Raw genomic sequence first — 14,014 nt, 5'->3', positions numbered from 1 at the left:
GCAAGATCACGAATGTATTCTAACCTCAAAGTGGAAGTTTTATTATGCATTACATGATGAGTGGATTTTGAATTATCAATTTGAAGCTCAGTTTTGGCAGACCGGACACAGAAATTTCTCCCGGCTACATAGGTCAAACAAGTTATTGACTCTTTGGATGTTTCTGATTCTTTTATTGGTCTATGAGTGCATATGCATGTAAAGCTTGAACAAACTATACTTGAAAGAAACAATACTTTGAACAAACACTGGGGACTATATTTTACGAATTTGAAAAAGTTTTCTGTATGAAGCTTGCAGTTGAACCCACATAATATTATTATTTTTAAATTGTTTCAGTTCATGGCAAACCACGCAATGCGCACGACATCACCTCAGAACCCGCAGATATACGTGCAACACAGGCTGGGTGGTGGAGCGCCCAACGTGATTGTGACCGCCTCCTCGACACAGCCCGGGTATCTGCCTCCTCCGCAGGGTCATCCGCCCCATATGGTCGCAGCCCAGCCACGGTATCCTTCACCCTATCAAGCTCAGGTAACAAAAAACATTATCAATTAATATATCTTTTGATTTTATAAATGTTTTGGAATCAAGTTTTTTCAAACTTATTTCGAAATTTTTCCCAATAGCTCAGGCTCGGTTGCACGAAAGCCTTTTAAATTTTAACTGTGAGACAAACTTTCTTTTCAAAAAAAGCCTCATCCAAATTATTAATAACGGATATTTCAATTAAATGCTGTAAATCACCCCGAAGACTTCTGCTACTGCAAATATTGACAACAGGGTAAACAGCTAGATGGAAATTCGATGAGCGCTATTATACAAAATTCATTTGTCAGCCCGGGAATCGAACCCAGTACCTCCTAATTGCCGGTCAGGAAATTAAAAAAAAATATTATTTATATTAAATTATTAAAAAATTGCTTAACCTTACACCAAACTGACAATCTCTGAATAGCAGCGCTCATAGAATTTCCATCTAGCTGTTTACCCTGTTGTCAATATTTGCAGTAGCAGAAGTTTTCGGGGTGATTTACAGCATTTAATTGGGATTTTCATTTAATAATAATTTATTCATTAATTAGAATTTGAACAAATGCAATTTCCAATGTATTTTCATCTAAAGCCTTGTCTGATTGGTTCACATTGTTAAAATTCAACAGGCTTTTGTGCAACCGCATTTTCCAGTGTTCATTGATATTTCAGTTTGATTTTATTTTCAAATCATCTAAATTTAATATTTCTGAGAAATATATTTTTGGGCTCTTATTGTATACTCTTATTTCTATCCCAATTCCTCTTCCTATTACTTATTTCCTCTTCCTTTCAATTAACCTATTTACCCTTTCCTGATTTTCCAGAATTCTCCTGCAAAAGAAACCTCAAAACGTTTAAGTTCTCCTTCCATCGTTCACCGATTTTTTGATCTGAGCCGTAAATCATCCAAATTTAGGACGGTAATAATAAATCCTAAATTCATTCTGTATGTATTGTTTGTTATACAATTTTATTTAGATTTAGTTTTGCTTTGATATTGTATCATTTACAGTTGAAAAGGTTAACATTTTCTCATCTCCTGATTTCTGTTAGCTCGCATCATTTATCTATCCAAACTTATATTTATGTCAATAATCATCTTTTCATCAAAATACTTTTTATAGTTACACAGTTATTTTCTAACCAAAGTAATTGGTTATAAATTTCATTTAGATTTCTTTATTTTATTTCAACTCCCTTTTCATTTTATTCCTAAAGTACGGAAATTGTGTTTTGTAATTTACAATTCAATATAAAGGTCCAATTCCAAAGCGATGACTCTACTACGTTTCTAGCCGCGCGACATCTTTATTAACGGTTGTAATCTATTATTGTATATTGTAGTCTTTATATATCGACTATTGCTGTTAATACAGTCAAGCGCGGATACAGTTGTCACTTAGGATAACAACTGTCGCCTTTTTCGTAAAACACTATGTTAAAATCATGACCTCGCTATTCATGCTATTCAAATTTATTGCGGTCTATTATACTATTAGTTCTGTGAACAGTAGACCTCGCGCTCAGTAAGTTACATTGACCTGTTGTTATGTTTTCTCAAAAAATAATAAATAATTTATGAATTTAAAATGTCTAGAAAAAATCTTAAATAAACATAGAGCTTTCTGTCCTATCCTACCGTGACGTGTCTTCCCGGAATGTGAGTGTGAGCGCAGTTATCAGGTCTGGCTACAACGTTGATGGAAAGATACATTTTCAAGATGTTCGATGTTTTTGAACGGGTAGTATTATAGTCCACTAGACAGCTGATTTATGATGAATAATTATTCTAAAGTCTGATTTTTACGGTAATATTGGCGTTCAAATGAGACTCCTTTTCCTTTTGTATTATCCTTAAAATGCAAAATTTCAAAAAACCGTATGTATACGTCGACGCGAAATTCAAAAAGGAACATACCTGTCAAATTTCATGAATATCTATTGCTGCGTTTCGCTGTAAATTCGGAACATAAAAACATAAACATATTAAATATAAACAAAAATATAAACATATAAACATTAAGAGAAATGTAAAACCGTCGACTTGAATCTTAGACCTCACTTCGCTCGATCAATTAAAATATCTTTTAATTTATTTTAACTTCAAATCAACCTCAACTTCTAAAAATAATTTCATCAACGAATTTTGAGATTTTGACAAGTGAATGAATGATCTTTTTATTGTATTATTTCATATTTATCATGAAATTCCGTGTTAAAAATTTACTTTGTTCAATTATTGAAGAAACTATTTGTTATTTGTGTCTCTTAACTATGATAGATGCATTTCCTCATAGTTTTTACGAATGAATGGATTAATGAATGATCGTTTGAATGGGATGCCTTGCAGATAGCACAACAGACCCACAGCCGTCCGCCTGCCGGTTCATACAGCTCGACAGCCAGGCAACTAGTGCAGCGCGTCCAGTCGCCACACAGCTCCAACCAGCAGCAACAGTCGCGACAGTCGCAGTCGCCGGCCGCAGCGACCGCTGGCATCCTGTGGCACATTCCGCAGTCGCAGGCGGCTGCTGCTAAGCAACAGTCGCAGTCGTCAACGTCTGCAGTCGCGGCACCTCCGCCTCCGCCACTCATACAGCTGCCTCTCGACCAGGACACCTCCTTCAAGATCACGCTCAAACAGCAGATTAACAGGTGAACACATCTCATTCAACAATGTAATTCATACATTATAAATAACAAACAGAATAAAGCCTGTAACTGGCTTAACTATACATTACTAATGTCCGATATCACCAAGCTCCAATGCACTTGGATCATGCAGCCAGCTATTGATTTGTCAATATTCAAATATCTTGACCGAGTTTAGTAAAATCGCACGTATCTTTATTTTGTGAGTACATCAGTTCAGTCTCAAATTTGAGATACTCAGTTCAGCAGGTTTCATGGCACCAGATTTCGTTGTAGACTGCTACTTAATCAGCTACTCCGTTGCACACTAGTTAGGGATTAGTGAGAAATTAGTTGAAGGTTAGGGGGTCAGATTCACGCTTTTAGATGGCAATATGCTGCTTCTATATTATTCAGAATTATTCGATGTTTAGTATTAGCATAATTTATTAGATTTTTGCTAATTAGAGTCATGTAATCGAAACTCCACCTTTTTTATTGAGGGAGACGGTCCAATGGTGGTTTTCGTTCTCTATGAATTCGCTACACTTGTAACTCTTTTTCTGTCGAAACTCAATGAACATTTTTTAGAATTTGGTTATCGTGGGGTTTCAAAATGAATGATTCACATTACAGGCGCGTATTCTATCACCTGCATCTGCTGATTAATAATGTCTTTGTATTGTCCTTCTCTCTCATTGGTTCTCGTGGCATTGGTGGTGGCTTTGTTAGATCAAGTACGTGCATCGGAGAGTATTCATCTGTATTCAGCAAATAGTGCTGATTTTTTCAAGCTAAGCTTATAAACCTTTATATTGTATGACTTCATAAGGATTTAGGAAATTGAATTCATTCAATTTATAATTTTTTTTTACATATAAATTCGTTAATTTATCGAATAAGAATATTTTTTTGTTTGTTTTTGACAGTCAAGCAGCACCTAGTTCAGGCAGCAAGACACCGGCTGCAGGGGGGACTTCGGGTACAGGGGGAGCTGGTGGGGGGGTGGCGGTGACGTCATCAGTGCCCAAGACCCCCTCCCCTCGTCTCTCCACCAAGGCCAGCGATGACGCCGAAAAGTGTCTCGACAAGTTCTGTCAGGTAAGTTTTACCATGGAATAACAATAGAGAAATAGGAAGTTTGTTGTAATGTTAGAAGTTATGTGCCACAATTTTGAACCACAAAATGTTATATTTTCCATTTGATTAGAAAAGACTAAAATCAAACTATCTATCAGATAAAAAACTTCATATTCAATGATGCATCATCATTGATTTGTGTTAATAAAACTAAGTAAAACAGACGACATATTACGTTTTTTAGAACAATTATTATTTTACTATGTCTTTGATATCAGTGTTAAATTTATTGGAAATTCTGTCTCCATTTATATAAACATTGACTTCATTTGAGCTTAATTTATGGGAGTATGTACTTGTGTTACTTGAACTATTTCAAGTATGTGACGCTCCATTTCTTATTGAATTGAAGATGCTTTCCTTCTTTCAAATAAATTACAAATTGTACTGGTTTTAGAAGTTGAATTCTGTGTTTATCAAGTGAATGACAGAAGTTATTTCATTTCGGATTACAGTTGTTGATCTCTGATTAATTGCCAACTTGATTTATCATTGCAAATGTTGATCTCGGTTTAATTTCTTATTTGATCTTCGTCTATAGTTGTTGATCTCTGATTGATTTCTAACTTCATCTCTGATTAAATTTTTTGATCTCAGATTAATGTCTAACTTGATCTCTGATTAAAGTTGTTGATCTCTGATTGATTTCTAACTTGATCTCTGATTAAAGTTGTTGATCTCTTATTTATTTCCAACTTGATCTCTGATTAAAGTTGTTGATCTCTGATTTATTTCCAACTTGATCTCTGATTTAAGTTGTTGATCTCTGATTGTAGTTGTTGGTTTCCATTTAATTTTTTAAACTTCGTGCTTGCAGGACTCAGTGAACGACCTGATGATGACCATAGCCAAGCTGGACAGTCAGGGCACAGAGATGATTCCGGAGGTGGTTGGGGGGGAGACGAACGGAACCCCCCAAGTGGACAGCTCCACTGACAGCTCGGCTGTTACCCCTTCCCCCCTCCCACGACCCGCCTCAACCTCCAACACTCAAGGCAATTCCAATGCTCACAGACAGGGTCAATCACAGAGAGGTGCTTAGCTTGCTGGAAATCAACCGTCAGCTTTTTCAAAAATATCTCTTTCTATCAACCTTCTATTACTTTATTTATTTCAATTTATTTTCCAATCTTTGAAATATTTCTCTCAATTAATCGTGTCAGCTTCTATTACTATATTCTTTGTGATTCTTTATTTATTGATATAATAAGTACATCATCAAAATGATAGGGAGAGAAAAAATAAGGTAACCTTGTGCTATTCCTCTCCCAAATTTAGATAAAGTTGCATATAGTCCGAAATAGGTTAAGTCTTATAGTTATTCATAAAATTTTCAGTCCTTAATCATTTTTACAATAGCAATTTCTATTCATTTTTATTTATTTTCCAATATTTGAAATATTTCTTTCAATTTCGTGTTTGTTTCTATTACTTTTTTATTTTTTTTCTCAAATTATCTTTTAACATTTGAAATCAACCATCAGCTTTTGGAAATATTTATTTCAATTAATGGTATTTGTTTCTATCATTGCAGTATATTAATTTATTTTTTTAAATTCATCTTTAGCTCGATAAATATGTTATTGATGTCTGCAAACTTTACAGTCTTCTAGTTTCTAGTCTATTTATTTCCCTTTCACGCCTTGGTGGTCAGTTGTAAAATTCTTGAAACTTCTTCATAATATAGATCTATTTATACTTTAACACGAAGTCTTCAAAGTAATATCAATAAAGGTACTCATTAATTGCAATAATATTATAACTTCAGCTATCATGTAGCTATTATTAATTCTTCCATGAAAAATTTAATATTAATTTAATTATCAATTATTATTGATTATGAGGTGTAGAAACAAACTTTGTTGTAAGTTTTATTTCAACAAAACTAAAATAATTTGATTGTAAGGGTGTTTTTCAAAGATAAACATAATAATGAAAGAGAGTTACTTTTAATATAGTTTTTTTGCTCTCTTGAGTTCTCATACTTTGAGGGCAGCCTTGAATTTATGAAGAAAACTCAATAGCATAACCTAGTCATGAAAATGTTGTGATGAAAGTTCTATTGATTTCATTAGTAGAATAATGAAAATTCATTTCTCTCCTATGCCTATCCTGAGCACTTTCTTAGTAGTGTTGCATGTGAGCATGATTATATCTCTCTCCTCTTCTCTCTCCTTACATTCCCAGCATATTATCATAATTAGAGTTTACATGTTGAGCTAGAAAACTATTGTTAAAATTGAATTGTCAATTTCGAAAATATCTACTTTATAAACTCATTCATGATTACCAATTTTGTTTTTCAAAATATATCTGAAGAAACTTAGAGTTTTGTCAATGCTTGACTGATCGTAATGGTTATAATAGCAACGATGTTCCTCTTATTATTATTATAATTATTGCAAATTATTCAACGTGTTCCATTATTATTAAGGAATTGACTTCGTCTGTCAATTACTGATTGAAAGTAATGTTTTATCAGAAGAGTATCAACTTGGAGATTTTTTTCAATAACTTGAAGAGTACATTAAACTTATTTAAAGAATGTCACTTTCAATACTTATTATTTTGTTTATAATATGTTTTCATTACCTATATTATTACTTCAGTGAGAAAATTATTTAATGCAGCTGTACATTTCCCTTGGAATCCTGATTACTCTCGATTATTATGAAGTGTTCGTTTCAATAACTTTTGAGAACGCTCTATACCCTTGTTCCTTAATGTGCAAGGTTCAATGACAGAGAGGATTAAGAAGTCCTAACTCAACTCAATGCAATTTTCGTGGTTTTCTCCAAAGCATCAATCACTTCAAATTTTTCAAAATTGAAAAAATTCCCTTCACTAAAAGTCTTACACTTGACCTTTCGTCTCTCCTCATCATCTCCACTTTTCCTTACCATCCTCCTCCTTCTCCTCCTCCTCCTCCTCCTCCACCTCCCCCTTCTTCTTCTCCTTTTCCTCTTCCTCCTCCTCCTTCTCACTTTAGCACTTTTTTGCCACATTATCCTATTCTTGGAAAAATGCTGAATAAACACAAATTATAATTATAACCATAAAAATGCACCTCAAAATCACTGCTCTGTTTTCAATGCTTTGAAATGTTTCATTGTTCTTTCTTCGATCTTGGAAAAAGTTATCTATATAAAATCAAATGTTCGACTTTTCTTTCAAAAATGAATTATTATTTTTAATCTTCTCCCGGTGGAAGTTCATTTCTCTTTATATTTCCAGCATGCTACGCCTCTTCTTTTTATATAATTTTCTCCTATTTTGCATCCACTTATTATCGATATTTTCTTTGCTTCAACTTCTATTGTGATTTTGTTTTCTAAGCAATGCGTTCTTTGAATGTGACATAGGCTCAGTTTGAAAATATTACTTTCTTTAATGTTTTGTCAGTGATATTTCTACATTCTCCTGTTTCCATATCGTTTATAAGTTGTGTCTGAATTTATAATTTCACTTGTAAGTTGAGGATGTTGTCTCATCAGTTGTGCGTCTTCCCTAGAAAATGACTTTTTGTGAAATATAATCATTAGTTCCAGATGAATCAAAGGATGTATCAATTTATTTTTCTCTATTACTATTCATAGTATGTTGGATCATGAATTGTGTCTTCTATGGGTATTTTTCAGTCAAGTAAATTTACTTTTTCTATAGATATCGCCCTGAAAAAACTAATGAGGAAAGGATGGATAGCAAATTCAACTTGAAAATTACTAATTTGATTTTAGAAGAGATGTTGTAGTATTTCTCCATAATTAAGAGAATAAGACGTTGTTGTCATTACCACTATATTTGTTCAAAATCAATCTAAATTACAGAGCCAGTTTCATGGCAACACCTGACACATCTTCAGCTGAACTGATGTTGATTGTTGTATAAGGAACAGAAAATTTTTCAATTATTAAAATTCTTCTAGGTTAGAAGATTCTCTCCTATTTGCTTGAATAAAGTCTAGTAATTTAACCCAGGTAGCTCAATGTTAATTCAAATCAACCTAAATTAGACCTAGCTTATTTTTTGCTCACTCTTAATCAAGTAATAATTTGAAACATTATCCTCAAATGTGAGGAAATTGTTCACCGCTTGCTAATCAACATTAATTACCTATTTTCATAAAAATATTGTTTTAATAATTATGGATTTTGTTCCAATTTTTCCACACTTGAAGTTTATTAAAATTCTCTCCATTTGGATAATTCGTTGTCTACTGTTTGAATACTGAACGAATTCACTAAGCTCAATCAACCAAGAATTCAAAAATATATTCTATAGCATTATAAATTCAGTAGATATTCAAATTCAAATCTTTATTTGTCCCAAAAACATAATTACAATGACAAAAATTGTTATAAAAGATGAAAGTAAAATGAAAAATGAAAGTCAGAAAAGAATACCTGCCCCTACTTTCACATTTGGAAGTTTCACATGATAAGTAGAGATATTACGTAGGTTGATAAGTAGAGAAAGATTATATTTAAGGGTGTGACCTAAGGATATGTGCAAGTGCAAGCTTGATCATGCATTACCAAGCGTGCATATGAGAAAGAAAATCTGGAATGAGCAATAGGAACACTCAGACTGAACGCGTACACTTGCTGGTTGCGTTCAGTGTGAGCAGTGTGAGAGCAAGTCACAACGTGTCTCAATGGCACTTTTCAAACTTTGTTTTTCGGTTCATGCATGATCTGACATGCACTTACACATGTACGCATTCAATGTGACCACACCCCAGTTTCGTCCAATGAAGAATATTTTCATTTTCTTTAGGATTACTTGATAGTGTTTTTATAGATTTAGTAGTACACTTTGCTCATTTTTTTGTAATTTTCAATTGTTTTTTGTCACAGAAAGTCAAAAAGATGACCCGAACGAAGACTGGTGTGCTGTGTGCCTGGACGGAGGGGAGCCAGTGTTGTGCTGTGACTACTGTCCCAAGGTGTTCCACATCAAATGTCACATACCTCGCATACCTGATTTCCCCGAGTAAGTTGTCTCTCATAACCTCCTGTTTCCTTTAATTTGTATTATTAAAACCATTATTCCCTCCAATAAATAATAATGTTATTTCATACTAGCAGGTAACTCGTGCTCCGCAAGGGTTTAATTAAAAACTTCACAAAATGAAAGCCTGATCTTCTGAAATCTTGAAGAATTCGTGTTTATTACAGCTGGTAAGTTTAGATGCTAAATCATATTATCACAACATGATCTTAAATTTAAATCATGATCTCCCCGTTCTACGTTAATTGCTCGGCCGAGAATTTCGAAAACATAGGTCAGTAAAATGGATTAATATATAATTATTATTAGCCCCCTTATTAAAATTTCTGGTCAGAAACCATACTCAATATTCACACAACATATTCATAAAGTTTTATGCCGTTCTGTCAAGTAGTTTTCGAGTCTATAGGGAACAAACAATCTAACAAACAAAGTAACACACAAACAGACATTTATTTTTATATATAGAGATTTAAGAAGGTACTCCAACTTAACTCATTTTTCGTGGTGGAAGTCATCTTTATTCTTGTCAAATTATATTACTCAAGAAATTCTTTAACTGATTATTTTCATGATTGTATATATAGATGAATGAGCTGTTCTGTTAGAAGCAATGTAAACAATAAAATTGATTTGACTTGATCCCATAAACTTTCTAAAAATGTAGATAGACAAGCGATTGCAAACGCTTGCTACCTTATGCTTCCACTAAGGTAGATATTACGTTTGAAACTGCCATTTTTCTTATATTTTAAGTGTCGTATTTTCTATTTACGAGAAGAATAAATTTAATTTCGAACGCTATATTTTTCTCAATATACGAACATTTCTCATACATGCATGTATCAGTGTGTCAAAACATTTATACATTGATAGATACAATATTATTCTCAATTATTAATGATTGGGAAAAGAACAATAGGCTTAAAGCCCAAGTCTGTGAAATATACTGTCTCAAAAAGACATACTGTGAACTAACACCACTAATGGATACACTAATCACTAATGGCACCTTATAAAACTAGAGCAATATGAAATAATAATTATAGTTTTGTTAAAAAATAGTTTCCAGTGACAATTTTATCATGGATAACATCATTCTATTACAAATTGCTGTAAACAAGACAGTATTGTTTGTTTCGTTTTAAAACTGAAATATTACATCGAATATAAATATCTATTGAAGTTATTTTTTCAGCCAGAAATTGTACATATTATTTAATAGACTTTTGTTGTAAATTTTGAGGAGTTTTTTTTACATTTTTATGGGGTATTTTTATCAATTTAAAATGTTCGCCTAGTCTGAGAGTTGAATAAAAAAATACGTTGTAGCTTTGAATTAAAAATTAACTTGAACATATTGAAATTTTATGATTGAACTTGCAAATCGAATCCAAATGTAAATCAAATCACTGATTTGTTATACTGCGTATTTTGAACAATTTAGTATCAGCAATATGATTTTGTGGGTTGTATTCAGCCTTAATGCCTCACACTGTTTTATTGTATTCTGCAATAATTTACAGTATTATCTATATTATAGTACTCCATAATTATTTTATAATTTTTATCGTAGATATTTTTCAAAAACTTGAGAATATATACAGAATACTTCCTTAATACGATTCAGTACACGAATTGTAATTAAATACTCCACTGTACGGTGTAGTAGCTTGTAAAGTTTTATTGAAATATTGGTATTTTTTTCTATGATGCCCATAGGATTTGGAAACAGTAAGTTGTTTATACTGCAAATCTAATACCCATTTCTATAAATCTGAGATATCCTTCCAATATCAGTCCTGCTTATAACCCTTCTTACCCTGCATGGTCTAAGCTAAAATGATATGGTAGATTTATTTCAATTAGCTTTTTCGGTGTAAGTAGTTAGCTTTGAAGTATATATAATATGTCTTGAATCCATCAATTCTTATCCTGATAGATGCATTTTTTCCCTTGGCATGTTCAGAATTCCTATCCTGTAGACTAGAAAATTGTAGCTTTTAATTAAATTTATTTAATGATCAATTTTTTTTTATATTTGCTTTATCCTGAAGATTCTAATAAAAGCTCCATTTAATGTACCTCTTAGAAGTCACATACAGCTTTTGTAAAGTAACTTGCATCTTTTATCATGCTACAGCATGACAATTTACGACCTAATTATTTTTTAACTTCACAACTCCCTATATCTTTACGTCCGTCCATATATTTTGTTCAAACTCTCAATTTTTTCATGTTAAAGTAAAACTATCGATGTTATCCATGGTAAAATAGTAATTGATATAGCTATATGTGCTTCTTGGGACATTATAAATTTTATATGGCATGTATCTGTGGAACCTGATTGAACAAACTTCTAGAAAAATTGAGTTGTGGAAAATTCTATGAAGTTTTAGATTGTTGTTGTAATCTATACAGTACTTATAAGATTGAGATGAACTGATGTCGATTTCTTAAAACTTTCTGCATGGATTGCAATAAAACTTGTGACAGAGCTCACTAAGAAATCTTTTATGGATTTTTCAATTTAAAGGTGTATTTTAGGGTTTGAAGTACGGCTCCTAGGAAAAGTTCTCTCATAAAATATTCTCTTCATTCTTCTTCTAATAACCTAATAGTTTTTGTCATGTGAATACAATCTATCGTTGAAGCTAAAGTAGGTGAAGCATAATTTTTAATTCAAAATAAAATTGTGACATCACAGCAAAAGTGACACGAAAAGGTGTTTTCCATGATATAGTAGGTTGTAATGTACTGGTACTGTAGTCTCTGGTACTGTAGCTCATTATATTATTGATTGATAGCATACAAGCGATTTGACAACATTGCGGAGCAGGAAAATGAACTATCTGCTTTGTCCAAAAACAGATAAGGATAGCAAATCAATGTTAATCAGGTGCTGAATCTATAAAGTGAAACTGGCAATAACAGCTGCTAGATGTTTGAATCGGATTTCAATGAATCTATAAATAATAATGTAAAAAACATGGCCAGATAATGCTCCTCGAATTTTCTCGCAGTAGCTATGATTTCAACTTTGATTTTAATGAATTTTTATCAAACTTTGTGAATGTTTTCAATTGAATAACAGTGAGAGTGACACCTAGTTGCTTCCCATGATTTAGCAGTTTTTAGGAGGATGAATTTTTAGGAGGACCAATAGGACATAATTATGAATGATTGGAGATGAATGTTTCCAAACGTTTGTAGTAATGGCTATTTGTTTGACATCTCTGAGGATGAATAGAGACCAATAGGAGATGAATGTTTCCAAATTTTTGTAGCAATGGCTATTTGTTTGACTTATCGGAGGTGATGAATGGAGACCAATAGGAGATGAATGTTTCCAAACTTTTGTAGCAATGGCTATTTGTTTGACTTATCGAAGGCGATGAATGGAGACCAATAGGAGATGAATGTTTCCAAACTTTTGTAGTAATAGCTATTTGTTTGACTTATCGGAGCGATGAATGGAGACCAATAGGAGATGAATGTTTCTAAACTTTTGTAGCAATGGCTATTTGTTTGACATATCGGAGGTGATGAATGGAGACCAATAGGAGATGAATGTTTCCAAACTTTTGTAGTAATAGCTATTTGTTTGACTTATCGGGGAGGCGATGAATGGAGACCAATAGGAGATGAATGTTTCGAAACTTTTGTAGCAATGGCTTTTTGCTTGACATATCGGAGATGATGAATGGAGACCAATAGGAGATGAATGTTTCCAAACTTTTGTAGCAATGGCCATTGTTTGACATATCGGAGGTGATGAATGGAGACCAATAGGTGATGAATGTTTCTTAACTTTTCCAGCAATAGCTATTTGATTGACTTATCGGAGGCGATGAATGGAGACCAATAGGAGATGAATGTTTCCAAATTTTTGTAGCAATGGCTATTTGTTTGACATATCGGAGGTGATGAATGGAGACCAATAGGAGATGAATGTTTCTTAACTTTTCCAGCAATAGCTAATTGTTTGACTTCTCGGATGATGAATAGAGACCAATAGCAGATGAATGTTTCTAAACTTTTCCAGCAATGGATATTTGTTTGACTTTGAAATTGTGATCTAATTCAGTGAATGTTTTGAACTGTCTAACAGTGAGAGCGACCCGTGGTAATCCCTGTCATGCACAGACATGGTACCTCTGTATATACAATGTATATGTTGTATAGTGCAATGCATTCTCACTATAGCTGTTGCCATAATCTGTTTTACTTGCATTTCAATGAACTGTGATCTGATTCAGTGAATGTGTTGAATAGGCCCAACATTGGGTTGGATCTGGGAATACGAAAAGCGGTAAATTGTTCCAGTTCTAGTGGTAAATTTTTCAATTTCACGTGACTGGTGCAAAACTACTATCTTGTTTCCATGGAATGCCACTTCAAAACTTTGATTCAAGCTTTTGGGGCGCACTTATGAAGTTGATTACCACCAAATTGTGTTGTTTACTAGCTGCCTAAATGAACAAAAGCTGCTTTACAAAATTACCGTCTATAGAAGTGTGCACTTGTTCCACTTCATTACTCTCAAATATTCTATACAGAACAAATCATTCAATGAATCGTTATCAAACATTATTTTGTTGGTTGTGTATTCTATGGCTTTGCTATGATAGACAAACAAGCTATCAGCGCATGCACAGACGGTCCATTATCGACCAATGACAGTTCTTCGATT

At 33.1% G+C, this 14,014-nt stretch overlaps 1 protein-coding gene across 9 annotated transcripts in view; it reads left to right on the top strand.

Annotated features, from left to right (window-relative positions):
- The window catches only part of LOC111051592 (transcription intermediary factor 1-alpha), a 128,845-nt gene that overhangs the window by 100,290 nt on the left and 14,541 nt on the right, over positions 1-14,014 (top strand). For 6 of the 9 annotated variants that reach the window (XM_039439226.1, XM_039439225.1, XM_039439218.1 and 3 more), the window contains 7 exons: positions 340-537; positions 1,365-1,460; positions 2,891-3,195; positions 4,101-4,272; positions 5,129-5,345; positions 9,168-9,303; positions 11,044-11,055. In XM_039439226.1, coding sequence (XP_039295160.1) covers positions 340-537; positions 1,365-1,460; positions 2,891-3,195; positions 4,101-4,272; positions 5,129-5,345; positions 9,168-9,303; positions 11,044-11,055 — 1,136 coding nt within the window. The remainder of the gene's footprint in view (positions 1-339; positions 538-1,364; positions 1,461-2,890; positions 3,196-4,100; positions 4,273-5,128; positions 5,346-9,167; positions 9,304-11,043; positions 11,056-14,014) is intronic. The other 3 variants (XM_039439221.1, XM_039439222.1, XM_039439220.1) reach the window with 3 other exon arrangements.

This window comes from Nilaparvata lugens, chromosome 12 (genome assembly GCF_014356525.2).
Source record: "Nilaparvata lugens isolate BPH chromosome 12, ASM1435652v1, whole genome shotgun sequence".
Taxonomy (NCBI): domain Eukaryota; kingdom Metazoa; phylum Arthropoda; class Insecta; order Hemiptera; family Delphacidae; genus Nilaparvata; species Nilaparvata lugens.
This window is presented reverse-complemented; position numbering and strand designations above follow the sequence as displayed.